Source organism: Carcharhinus amblyrhynchos, chromosome 6 (assembly GCF_965287045.1).
Source record: "Carcharhinus amblyrhynchos chromosome 6, sCarAmb.v2.hapA, whole genome shotgun sequence".
In the NCBI taxonomy this organism is placed as follows: Eukaryota; Metazoa; Chordata; class Chondrichthyes; order Carcharhiniformes; family Carcharhinidae; genus Carcharhinus; species Carcharhinus amblyrhynchos.
Window position 1 is genome coordinate 11,420,228 of NC_137329.1, and position 14,650 is coordinate 11,434,877.

General features: G+C 39.5%; 1 protein-coding gene across 1 annotated transcript in view; it reads right to left on the bottom strand.

Annotated features, from left to right (window-relative positions):
* Positions 1 to 5,944: 5,944 nt before the first annotated feature.
* LOC145343699 (transmembrane 7 superfamily member 3-like) overlaps positions 5,945 to 14,650 on the bottom strand; it is a 37,497-nt gene continuing 28,791 nt past the window's right edge. Inside the window, exons 10-12 of the mRNA XM_080189900.1 lie at positions 13,111 to 13,208; positions 10,242 to 10,404; positions 5,945 to 9,583 (exon numbers count right to left, since the gene is read on the bottom strand). Of these exons, the coding sequence (XP_080046026.1) occupies positions 9,411 to 9,583; positions 10,242 to 10,404; positions 13,111 to 13,208 (434 nt within the window). The 3' untranslated portion in view covers positions 5,945 to 9,410. The remainder of the gene's footprint in view (positions 9,584 to 10,241; positions 10,405 to 13,110; positions 13,209 to 14,650) is intronic.

Here is a 14,650-nt window from a genome sequence, read left to right on the forward strand (position 1 = left end):
ATAAAAATTAATAAAATTAATTGAAGTTCTGCAGATGGGATTATTGTGCAGGCAAATTTCAATAAAACATTTCAATATATTCAAAGGTTAGCTTGAATGGAACTAGAGAACTGTGACATGGAAATAGTTCTACTTAACTTGTGTGTGTCACAAGTAGGCTTATATTAACACTGCAAAAATCCCCTCGTCACCACATTCTGGTGCCTGTTCGGGTACAGTGGAGAATTTAGCATGGCCAATTCACCTAGCCTGCACAACTTTCGGACTGTGGGAGGGGATTGGTGCACCCAGAAGAAACCCTTGTGCACACAAGGAGATCCATGCAGACTCTGCAGTGACCCATTGAACTCAGTGCTGTGAGGCAGCAGTGCTAACCACCTCACCGCCCTGTAAAGAGAAATTTGGAGAAGGAAATAATGTTCAAAGGTGTCAGACATTGGAAAGGTCAGGGACAATGGGAGATCATGAATCAAATGTGCTGTTGTACAGCATGTCATGTGGCTGACCATTGCTATGGATGGTATGAAAACAACATTAGCATTCTTTCAAAATCAGTAGTAATGGGAAACATTAGAGACAAGTCTGAAATCATATTATAAAAATTGACATCTATTGTAAAATCCATGCATAATTAATACTTGTTTAAAGATTATTCTGGAATGCTGCACCAACTAGTTTACATCTATTGTAATGACAGTAAAATATATCATTCACTAATGGCTTCCAGACATAGCAAAATTCAACACAAGTACTGATCATAAAACTAAAACATTTTTTTAGGCAAGTTCATTTTTTTTCCCTTTGCATGTGGGAGACTTGGCACATTTTTTTGAGTGCTAATTGCAAATTTATGATGCTGTACTGCCAGAGTTGGTTCCTGTACAGTTTGATATCAGGAAGTCTCACTCTTTGATTGTAAAGTTTATATTTTAGAATATTCTAACTAAATCAATGAAAAGCTCCCTTTTTCAAAAAAAGTTTATTTTTTCTGCACTGGTTAATTACAATAATCATTGCACTTCTAAGTCATACTTCCTGAATTTTAGTTTCCTGCAATGCATATTTTGAATGTAAAGTGTAGTTAGTTTGAATGAGAGTGAGATGGGTAGGCAAGAAGAATACCTGAGAATGGAACCAAACGTGGTCAGCACATATCAGAACGAAACACACTTGGGTTAGAATAGAACACATTGTCAGTTAACGGGCCTCTAATCTGCTCTAGAAATCATAAACCTCACAGTTCAGAAGGCGGCCATTGAGCCCATCGAGTCTGCACTGATAACAATCCCACCTGACCCTATCCCCACAACCCCACACATTTATCCCACAAATCCCTCTAACCTACACATCCCAAGATGTGGAGTTGCCAGCGTTGGACTGAGGTAGGTACAGTAAGTAGTCTCACAACACCAGGTTAAAGTCCAACAGGTTTATTTGGTAGCATGAGCTTTCGGAGCACTGTTCCTTCATCAGTGGCACTCGCTTGATGAAAGGTTGTGCACCAAATAAACCTGTTGGACTTTAACCTGGTGTTGTTACGAAATTAGTTACCGTACACATCCCAGGATACTATGGGCAATGTAGCACAGCCAATCAACCTAACCCACACATCTTTGGAATGTGGGATGCGACCAGTGCACCTAGGGAAAACCCACACAGACACAGGAAGGATATGCAAACTTCACACAGACAGTGACCCGAGTCAGGAATCAAACCCAGGTCCCTGAAACTATTGAGGCAGCAGTGCTAACCACAGTTCCACTCTACATAGCTTAGTTATCAGATTGTTGAACAAGGTGAATCAATTTCCATTTTCTATAATTCTTATGGATTTTATGACAGATTGCTAATTTAGTGCTACTATTCATATTGAGACCAACAGCTTTTCTTGACAGTACGATGGATATCAAGGGATATGGGGATAGGATAGCAATATGCATTTGATATGGGAGTTCAGCCATGTCTCTCTTTTTTATTATGGAGTTTGTGCTAGGAGCAGAGACTGGAGCTGGGATGACTAGTCACGTACTTTGAGTGATCTTTGCAAAAAGTAAAGAGATTCTTTCCTCAATTTACACTGGATTTTAATTTGTGTTGGGTGGGTGAAAAAGGTGGTGCAATAAAAAGCAATTTAAAAATAAAATCATGTTCCTATTCCCCAAAATTAAATCTACAAATCATGCTCAATGTACTGTATTGCAAATTGTATCTGTTGCAGTCATTCTCTGAAGAGAGACAGCCCAACATCCCATATACTATCCCTTTATTTCCTTAAGGCCCCTTTAATGATCGCATTCCATCTATTTTACCCATTGTTGCCCAAATTGCATATTTCGTTCAAACGCACCAGCAAATTATAAAAATAAAGAAATAGCTGGAACTGGCCTATACCTGTGGAGCAACCTATTCTCAGTGGATAGAATTCATTTAAAATTATTTCAGCTTCATGGCATGCATCTCTTGAGCATCATCTCACTTGCAGTCTGAAACAGTACCCTATTATTTCTCCAAATCATAGCACTGTGCTTTCATTTCTAAGAAATGAAAATACATTATGGCTACACAGAAGTCGAGCATTTAAATCATTCTGTGCAATAGCTATTGCATGGAGCTGAAGTTAAAGCATTGTGCAATGCAGTGTGGTCATCCAAGATGGCACCAGACGGTGGTGACCTTTTGAGCTGAGCCCAGCATACCCTCTAATTCTATTTATATCTTTACTCTCGTTCTGTGCTTCTAAAACTTTATTCCAACTCTTTCAAACTCTCTAACAATGACTTTTGAAAGGACCTACCTTGTATTAAGTTGGTTTTTCTCTACACCCTAGCTATGACTGCAACACTACATTCTGCAACCTCTCCTCCATGTATACCATGCTTTGTCTTTACAGCATTCAAGAAACAATACTTTTCACTGCATACTAATACATGTGACAATAATAAATCATATCAGATCAGTTGATGACACAAACTGGGTTGACCCTGCTCAAGGCTGAAGGTTTAAAAAAAAAGAGTAAAATTACTATTTTTAAAATAAATACAGCAGAGTTCCTTTAAATTGTTTGTTAGAATTAAAAAGTAAATAGTGTATTTGGATGAATGCCCTCTGAAACAAAATGGCAAGTCACTTAGTTCAAGGGTAATTAGGGATGAGCAACAAATGCTGACCAGGTCAGCAATGTCCACATCCTGTAAAATAATACATAATTAAATATGTAATGGAATTGAAGGATTGACTTAAATTGGTGGATGACAAAGACAGGTCCAAGTGCAGGAAACTTTGATGAAACAGGTGGATCATGTGTGTCATTTAGAACCAGTGTCTCAATATTATCATAACTGGGCAGCTGCTCATCATACAGTTAGATCTTACATTTTTGTAAAACAAAACAACTGTGTTGAATTTTGCCATGTCTGGAAGCCATTAGTGAAAGACATGTTTTGGTGTCATTACAATAAATATGGACTAGTTTGTGCAGCATTACCGAATAACCTTTAAACAAGTTTAATTATATATATATGGATTTTACAACAGATGTCAATTTTTATAATGTAATTCCAGACTTGTCTGAACTTAGAACACAACTTTTGAAAGCACAAACTGCAAAAAAAAATGGTTGTGTTCTTCCAAGCAATGAAAGTTCAATGTCACTTTATAATCCACACCGAAATTCATTTTGGCTAGATTGCATATTGGTTGAAAATTACCTTAGCACAGCGATTTAACTTTAATATGTATTAAAATTATTCCAGTGCATTAAAATAATCAGTGAACCCCCTCCCCAAGTACATGCTCTCGTCTATATATAAAACTTCTGTGATAAGTTCCTTGAGAATGAGTTCAGGCACAGATTTGTCTGTACACAAGGGATTGTTGTAGCCTTTTCCCTGAACACATCCAGGATTAGATTCTATCCTCATGGGTAGGTTATGTGATAGGTAACGAAGAAATAATTACAAATCACTAAAGAACGGTGTCAGTGAACTGTTGCCCTTTGTAGAAGTTTCGACTACAGTTTATCATAGAAACCTTAACAGTGCAGAAGGCCATTTGGCCCATCAGGTCTACACTAACAACAGTCCCATCTCAGGCCCTATCCCCACAACCACACACATATACCCTACTAATCCCGCTAACCTACAGGACACTAAAGGGATACTATTTAGCATGGACAATCAATCTAACCCACACATTGTTGGATTAGGGAGATAGTGAAACATTTTTTCATTAAATATGGTGATCAGATGCGTAATTATTTGGAGGGGTTTTTGTAAATTGGTTTGGATTTTTTTCTTCTGTTATGTACTGCAAACTAATGCGTTGTGCGTCACATGATTATGTGGTGACATCAGCAGAGGCATTCAGGAGATGTTCTCACTCTTCTGTCCTGGACTGTGAGCAAGCAATCTCTACAAACTGGTTAAGTAACCCACCTGGTGGCAACATTTTTCATCCATTTATATTTGCTGTACACATGAGCTGAGCGACAGTATTAACATACAACCATAAAAGATAGTACTGGCGATGAGGACATTTCCAGTAAAAAGTGTCAGAAGAAAACAGTTCAGACCCAGACCTTGAGTCCAAGAATTAGTTTTCAGATGATTACTCCACTATTAAATGAAGTGTAGTAAGCTGGCCATTGGAAATGTATTATAAATCTTTGCTAATAGTCTACGCTAATTTTTAAATTGATAAAAAGCACTCCGGACCATGCCTTAATTTTTTTTAAACTTGACTGTGACCGGAGGAGCACTCATAGTAAAAGAAAACAAATCAGCCATTCTGTAATACAGGTCAATTTATATAATCAGTGAAATCAAAATCTCCTAGAAAATGAGCGAAGGAAATAATGGAGCAGGCTGTGTAAAAACAAGTTTACTCACCAAAAGCTGAGTCGTCGTTTCCAGCTGTGTGCCTTCACATGTGGCAGGCTGTAGCATCAGGTCCTTAGTCTATATGGACATGAAAGCATGCGAGGGAGAACGTGCATTTTGAAAAACAACTGCTCAAAAAAACACAATAGTTACCAAGGTTAAGTAGAATTACAGCTGACAATTCCTGGTTCTAAAACAGTGAGGTGTTTGCAAATATAAACAAGATTTTGCTACATGGCAAAGGAAGCCCAGAATATAGTTTTTGGAATCAAGAAATTTCATCACGACTTGTATGGAAGCCATTGTATCCGATTAGCAGTCTAAAAGGCCTTAACAATGAATGGGTGGCACAGTGGTTAGTATTGCTGCCTCAGTACCAGGGACCCAAATTTGGTTCCCAGATTGGATGACTGTGTGGAGTTTGTACATTTGAGCAGGGTCAACCCAGTTTGTGTCATCCACTGATCTGGGTTTCCTTCGGGTGCTCCGGTTTCCTTCCACAAGGAAGGAAGGTGTGCAAGGTTAGGTGGATAACCATGCTAAATTGCCCCGTTAGGTCAGGGTTAAAGGTAAATGCATGGGGCTGTGTGGATAGGGCCTTGTGGTTGGTGCAAACTCAATGGGCTGAATGGCATATTTCTGTACTGTAAGGATTCTATGATCTTTGCTCCAAAGAAATACTGTGATAACACTGAGCCACTCTTTAAATTATTCACTTTCTAGGCAATAGAGGTTGATTAGCAGTACTTACCCTGATCATTACTAGAGTTTGCCCCAAATTTAAGTGGCAGTTAGGGCACATTATGGAAAGGTCTTACAGTAATGGGGTAGCCAAGGACTGATGGTGCCAAGTAAATAGTGGGAGTGGCATAAATCAGCTCACAAGTTCTAGAAATTTGCAACTGATGTACCTCTTCATCAGCTAGCAGGTTTTGGAGATTTGCACTAATGTGCAATGATCATACTTTATTCAGCAAATTCTGGCCCAGTAAGACAAAGCTGGATATGCATAAATTTGTTATCTAGTTTTCAAAAAGAAGAATTACAGATTAAAACACTAGCACTCATTATGAATAGAAACTTTAATTTGAATAATTAAAAGTAGATGATTTACAAGTCAACAAAATACCTCTTGCACTTCAGGCTAAATACATTTCTGTACAGAAAATAAAAAGTCTCTTATTTGGCAAGTTAGAAAACATAAAAGCAAACTTGCAGAAACATACATGAATGTACGCATCTGTTTACCATATTTGAAATTTTACATTAGTTTCATTTGTACAGTCAAAATACAGCCAATGTTGTATTCATAAAGTTCCCTTCAAATGTACAAAGGTAAATTTTAATATCATTTGCAAATGAAAGTGTGCAATACTGCATTTATCAAGATATGGTTTATTCTACCACTCACTTGTGCAATTGCTCGCCTATAAAACATTGCTAACAATTTTACACCAATTGGCGTGCATTTCATTGGAAACCAACTTCCAGAAATTTGAATCAAAACAGAACACGCAGTCAGATAGAACCAGTGAAAGGAAAAGCTAGTTTAGCTTTTCAGATGCAGAACGCCTAATGCATTAATTTTGTTTGAAAAAGGAACCTCAAATGGCCAATATGCATCTGCCGCAATTTTTGATTCAATTTCTAGAGTGCATCCCCAACATTCAATGGAACTTGGACGGTCTGGACTGCACGATGTGCATGCATCCCTGTCTAAGAGACTACTACAATGGGACAGTGACCATGAGAAATGGTGGTGATGCAGTTAAAAACATCACTTCAATTCTGTTGTTCTGAATCAACATCTGAAAAGGTTCAAGATGGAATCAATCCATTGCCATTTCAATTGGCACAATAACAGACCTACCTACAAACCAAAAAAACCAAAGACATAATCTTTTGGGGGGAGTTGATGTGGTGATACAGAACAAAGATGGATCCATAATGTCAAGGTACACATCAGCCACAACCTATATGAAATAGTAGGACAAGGTGGAGGGCAAGAATGGCCTACTTCTGCATGTTCTTTGAAGAATGTCCACAAAGATTTGTTACTTGAGTTCTTTACCAGTTTTAGTAAATGACACAAATTACTTCAAACAACAAAAGGTTCAGAAAATACAAATCATTTCTAAAAGGTAAAGGAATTCATTTCCACAACCTTTAAACATCCCAAAAGAAAACACAACCAGGTGCAGAAGAACATTCTCTATATTTTGTGCAAACAAAATTAAGGGAAAATTAACATTGTCATAGTGAGGGGACACTGAGAGGAAGTAACCTGACATCCACATCTGGTATCAATGTTAACTGAAGATTTTGTCTCAGTTATTAGGCAACCAAATATTATTTTCTCAGGACACAGGAGAAAGTCAATCTCAGAACCTGCAGATTCTCGCACGGCGCATGAATTCTGCCTCATCTCCCACACTCATCTCTTCCCCAACCCTGATAACAAGCATTTCACATTCTACATTCAAACACATGTAAAAATCTCAGCTATCTCAAACAGAAAGCAGAGTCATGCAGTGGATTAAATCCTGCCCTTTCACTACTGCAACCTAGTCCAAACTGACAAGGTTGGGCAGAACTGATTAGTGCCTTTAAAAGTTTTAAAGCTTAAAGTTGTGGAGTTTATTTATTAGTGTCACGATTAGGCTTACATTAACACTGCAATGAAGCTACTGTGAAAATTCCTTGGTCGCCACACTCTGGCACCTGTTCGTGCACACTGAGGGAGAATTTAGCATGCCCAATGCACCTAACCAGCATATCTTCTGGACTGTGGGAGGAAACCTGAGCTCCCGGAGGAAACCAGCAGACATGGGGAGAACGTGCAGATTCCACAGACCCCCAAGCTGGGAATTGAATCCAGGTCCCTGGCTCTGTGAGGCAGCATTGTTAATCACTGTGCTGCTCATCCACGTGCAAGATCAGTTTATCATGGCCATGAACAAGATCAGGTTGAGCAAGTAGGTTACATATTGCTGAAGTAACAGAAACCATTAATAATAATCTAGCTATCATCCAATAGTAATGAACTAACTTATTCCTGCACCATCATTTCTATTAAGTCAGCACTGGGCAGAGATTGAACCTGTAACCACTCATCTGCTATACACATCTGAAAGTGACGGAGAAAGTACTGATGTGCAAGACCAGCCATTAAAAAAGTATTTGCTTTTACCCATGATTTCTTTTTGCACTTTGAGCAACCATAATTAAATCCAGTGAAAATACAATTGTTATTTTGTATTACAATTCTACAAAAGACCACAAGATAGTGTGAAACTGTACAATTCAGATGTAAACTGGAAAAAGATGCATTTCTATTCAGTACAATTGTTACGTTTAGGGTAACTATATAAAAATAGATGTTAGACAAATTATAAATGTGTAAACTTTGGTAACACTGTGCTAATGTTAGTTAAAAAAATCAAAGAACCATCCCTTTACCTTTATTTAATGGTTTAGCATTTCAAATAATGAGGACTCTGTTGAAAAGCTTGGAATTAAAAAAAAAGGAAATATGAACATTTGAAGGATAAGATTGGCAGAATTGTGAATTTTTTCAGTTTTGATGCTGGAGCATGAGGATAATGGTTTGAAAATTATTCATTAAGTTTAAATTATTTATTAGTGTAACAAGTCGGCTTACATTAACACTGCAATGAAGCTATTGTGAAAATCCCCTAGTCGCCACACTCCGGTCGTTGCCTGTTCGGGTGCACTGAGGGAGAATTTAGCACGGCCAACGCACCTAATGAAGTGTCTGAGGATAGTAGATCTTCGCAGTACAGTCACTACTTCAGGCTTTCAAAACATTTAACAATTTTTTTTAAATGGGCGACTAATTTTGCTATTTACTTTATAATAAGATTAAACCTGTTATACAATCATTCTATAGTGTATTTCAACGTGCTGATTTTATTTGTTAATTTTAATGCATGCTGTATGGCAGTTTCTCATTCTATCGATCATTTTCCCTTCTATAGATGCTCCATACATGCTAGGGAACTCCTCTTAATGCCTCAAATTCAACAAATATAACTTGCCGAAATTTTAATTGCCATTTTCACAAGTTGCACAAAGAACTTTTCTTCCCCGCTTTTTCCAGATTGGAGCATTTGCACCTTTGATGGTCAGATGTCACAGCTTTTATTTATAGCAATTCGGGTGTTTGCACCACTGAATGTCATGTGTAAAATATCAGCCAAGGGTCACTTCTATTAAAAGACCACAAAATAGCATGAAACTGAGGAGATCAGCATGAACAAATTGATATAAACTGGTATCAAGTCAAATGCCACTTGAATTTGATATAAAAATGGTCAAAGTTACAGGAGAACATCAATCCAAATGCAAGTTCTAAAAGTGGTCATTTCCACAGACTCGAGACTGAATTAAAAATTCAAAAGTCCCCAGGGCAATGCAGTTCTCCATTCTGAAGAATAGTTAGTGTAGACAACTCCAGAATTAACATAGGAATGAAGTGTAAATATGCAAACAGAAGCAAAATACTGTAAGTGGTCATATCTCAGGTGGCCGCAACAGAGGTGTGCGTTCTCCATTCGTCGTGCTTCTGCTCCTCATCCACTTGTCATACGGACAGGGGGGAAAAGGTGATCTATTTCTTTCCAAAATAAACTGGAATGATATGCCACCAATAAACAACATTGCCCATATAGATGTCAGGATGAAATCTGGAGAACAAAGAATTAAAACTAAAACATCAATATAACAAGCATCAGTGAGGTTCATAATATGGACAAAAAAGACAGTATCAATTTATGCTCATACAATTCATTGAAGATAAAAATGCATTGTCCTATAATCATGCATATAGCTACTAAAGCAAACTCCTCTTGTCAAAGTTACATTGCAAAGATTAACAGCATTTTCAGAATTTAAAATAACATAATAAAAATGTCACAAGTACACTGCAATGAAGTTACCATGAAAATCCCCCAGTTGCCACACTCCAGCGCCTGCTTGGATACAGAGAGAATTTAGAATGGCCAATGTATCTAACAAGCATGTCTTTCGGACTGTGGGAGGAAACCATAACATCCAGAGGAAACCCACACAGACACGAGGAGAATGTGCAGACTCTGCACAGACAGTGAAACAAGCTGGGAATTGAACCCAGGTCCCAGGCGCTGTGAGGCAGCAGTGCTAACCACTGTGCCGCTGCACTGACGTCTTCATTTATGAACGTAAACAGACTTAAAAATTAAACAGTGACCGAATTTACTAAGCCCAGTTAGGAAGAGGCGTTGAATGTGTCCATACCTACCCAAACAGAACCACATTCATTTGTTCTTCAACCCCCGAGAAACTTTCCTCAACATGAATACCTACCTTTACGCTGGAAAGGAGCATAGCTCTCCACCTTTGCAAAATCTGAGTGTATTGCCCTTTTGATGATGTTCAGAATTATGTAAGTCAGGCTGGTGTAGACATATACTCCGACAGCAATAATTACAGCATAAGAGCCCACCAGTGCACATGTGATGATGTTTAACTGTTTAAAAAAAAACATACACACTATTAAGAACAACATATTTAGTACTCATTCTGCAAAATACAGCCTTTTTCCTATTAATGTTTCTGAAATCTATGGTTACCATGACTAATAATGAATTGAAGTTGCAGAAACACCTTCCAGGTTTCAGACAGGGGGCGGAATCTTATAATGTGTTGACTGAAAAAGTTTATTTATTTTATTAGTCACATGTAGGCTTACATTAACATTGCAATTAAGTTACTGTGAAAATCTCCTAGTCACCACACTCCAGCGCTTGTTCAGGTACAACGAGGGAGAATTTAGCCTGGCCAATGCACCCTACCAACACATCTTGCGGACTGTGGGAGGAAACTGGAGCACCAGAGGAAATTCATGCAGACACAGAGTGAATGTGCAAACACCACACAGACTGTGACGCGAGCCAGGAATTGAACCTGAGTCCCTGGCTCTGCGAGGCAGCAGTGCTAAGCACTGTGCCACTCGCGCACATTAGTCAAACTGTAACTCAATTCAACCAGCATCCAAATACCTGCACGACAACACCAAGCAAGAGAAAAAAAAAGTGTAAAAGTACTGAATTATAAAAAAATCTGTGATATCCCAAAGGCACTTGGCAGGCAATGGTGAAACAGTCATGGATTTACAGGCAGATACAGCAGCCAGTGTGTATGCAGTAGTCACGAAGTTGCAATGAGATAAAGTTACCAGTTAATGGGCCCTGATAATAAATTGCTGTAGTGGGGCATCTCAACAGTGAAACGGTTTCCCCTCCGTCTCCAGCTGGGTTTTTGCCCTCCAAGTTGTTGGAAGTGCAAGTGGGCAATACCAAGAGAGCATGCAGAACATCTGTGAATAACAGGACCCACCACCAGCACTATTTCCATAAGTCTCCTTGGTTAAGGAAATTGCTTAAGCATTGAGGAACGGATTTGAGTCAAATCAGGGGCCAAAAGAGAGACAAAAGGAGGAAAAGGAGAAAGAACTGGGAAATAATGTTATTCATTTTTTTAAATCCTCAAATCATTTAGTATCCATACAAATGAAGCTCCATTGTTGAAACTGTTAATTTTTCAGACAGAAGGATTGAATGTCATTGTAGGAACACTCAAAATACACTTTAGCGATTAATTATCCTAACTTTCTGCAGTGAATTCAACTGACATTAGCACACAAAGACAGCAATTTCAGCAACTCTGGGGGAGTAGCTACCATTTTCACACAGGTAGGAGCACAGTGGTGCAAATCATTCAAAACTTGTGATTCATAAAGAACATAAGAAATAGGAGCAAGAGTAGGCCATCTAGCCCTTCGAGCCTGCCCCGCCATTCAATAAGATCATGGCTCATCTGAAGTGGATCAGTTCCACTTTCCCGCTTTCTCCCCATAACCCTTAATTCCCTTGTCTATCAGAAACCTATCGACCTGTGACTTAAATATATTCAGCGAGGTAGCCTCCACCACTTCAACGGACAGAGAATTCCAGAGATTCACCACCCTTTGAGTGAGGAAGTTCCTCCTCAACTGATCTAAACTGCCACCCCCCTTATCTTGAGGCTGTGCCCTCTAGTCTACAGCCAAGCATCGCCCTCCCATTGTAAACTGCTAATGGATTTGTACACTCGACAATGGAATTTACCATGAAACCTGCTGAAATGTTGACTCAGAATCTGCCTTTGACCGAGGGACACATGCTGGCTGAACTCCCCTGCCCTTGCAGTACTGTGGAATGTTGTACATATACCCAAACAGGCAAATGGGGCTTACTTTAATATTTCGTTGCAACATAGAAGATAGGAGCAAGAGGAGGCCATTTGGCCTTTCGAGTCTGCTCTGCCAGTCATCACAATCATGGCTGATCGTCCAACTCAACAGCCTAATCCTGCTTTTTCCCCCCATAACCTTTGATCCCATTCACTCCAGGCGCTATATCTAGCTGCCTCTTGAATACATTCAACGTTTTGGCATCAACTACTTCCTTGGTAACGAATTTCACAGGCTCACCATTCTTTGGGTGAAGAAACGTTTCCTCACCTCTGTCCTAAACGGTCTACCCCAAATCCTCAGGTTGCGACCCCTGGTTCTGGACTCCCCCACCATTGGGGGCATCCTCCTTGCATCTACCCTGTCTAGTCCTATTAGAATTTTATAAGTTTCTACAAAATCCCCTCATTTGTCTGAACTCGTGAAAACAATCGTAACCTACTCAATTTCCCCTCATACATCAGTTCTGCCATCTTCAGAATCAACCTGGTAAACCTTCGCTGTACTCCCTTGAGAGCAAGGCCATCCTTCCTCAGAAAAGGAGACCAAAACTGCACAGAAAACTCTAGGTGTGGCCTCACCAAGGTCCTGTATAATTGCAACAACACATCCCTGTTCCTGTACTTGAAACCTCTCGCAATGAAGGCCAACATGCCATTTGCCTTCTTTACTACCTGCATGCTTACCTTATTTCAGGTATTCTTTTGCATTGCAGTGTACATTGCAAAGGGGACAGGTTTTATGCTTAATATTTATAGATGGATCCACATCTGTATGAGCGAGGAGAAAGATTGGAAAAAGGACATTTTCTTAGAACATATTATCATGCAGCTTACTCCACTGCATCCCCCACCCTCTGGCTCCCCTGTGCTTTTTCCACTAAGGCTGTAGAAAATTTACCATTGTACTCAAAAATACAAAATTTGAAATGTAGGTACTTACTGTCCTTGGAAGTAGAATCAGGACTGTCGGAACCATCAGCATCACAGAGGAAAAAATAATCCAGAAGTTGACATCATTGCGAAATACGTCAAAATTTGCTGTTTTGGAAGGAATAAAAAATGTCACCAACCTGGAGGGACAAATTCACCACCAATGTGGAACAAACTTGTGTGTAAATACATGACACCATTTTCATCACCCAAGCTCGTCAGCAAGAGGGCCTTTGGTCAAAAGCTGAAAAAGCTGTGTGTTTTACTGACCTGCAGCAGAACAAGAAATGACAGCTCTTAAAGTGTTTGAGGGTGATGAGCCAAAACATCATGGCCTAAAGCTTACAATAGGGGTAACAGTGAGGTGATAAGTACTTGCTATTAAAATGGGACAGCAACCTCCAAGTCCACTCAAAAGCCTGTGAAAAATCTGTGGGTAGCTGAAGGGCACCAAAAGCAAGCATCGCCATTCCTTCACTATGGAGTGCAAAATCTGGGACCGTCATTTTCATAGAATCATAGAACCCTACAGTGCAGAAAGAGGCCCTTTGGCCCATCAAGTCTGCACCGACCACAATCCCACCCAGGCCCTACCCCGATATCCCTACGTATTTTACCTACTAATCCCTCTAACCTACACATCTCAGGATGCTAAGGGACAATTTTAGCATGGCCAGTCAACTTAACCCACACATCTTTGGACTGTGGGAGGAAACCGGAGCACCCAGGAGGAAACCCACGCAGACACGAGGAAAATGTGCAAACTCCACACAGGCAATGACCTGAGCTGGGGATTGAACCCAGGTCCCTGGAGCTGTGAAACAGCAGTGATAACCACTGTGCTACCATGCTGCCCTGCGGACTATGGACTGTGAACTGTGTTCATTTCCTGTTTCCAGCAGTTATAGTATTCACCGCTTTGTACACTGGCAACAGACTGATCCAACCCGATGACATAACCTTTACTCTATCAGACGACAAAATATTGCATTTAAAAACAGTTACTGCACCCCAATGAAATAACAAAGCCTCTGTTCACATGCACATCATTAATGACATGCAGCAACCACTTTCTCGTCAATTTTATGGGAACATAACAGGAAAATAATTTTATTAATTGATGCATTTTATCCATTTCAACTCCTGAAAATTAAGTAAAATTTTAGGGATTGGCAATTTGAACCAATCCAAAATAGTTGCTTTGTTCCAACAGTTTATCAACTTGCAATTAGCATTGCACTCATCATAACTAGACAACTAATGGTACCACAATACTGGCACATTTATACAGTTAACATGCTTTGTGAAAACATTTTGTAGACTGGCAATTTGCAGAAAATGATACTGAGAAGCCACCAGAATTCCTTAATTGCACCAGTCTTGATTTATACAGCTGGCATCGCTCTCATCATATGCCACCTCACTCCTCCTCACTTCCCCCACTAATCCTGGATCCAAATTTACTGAGTAACTGCTCTACTGGAGTGATGTACTCGCAATGCAGAAGGGTATGACTTGCGAAAAAATTGTTAGCACTTGAGAATCGAATC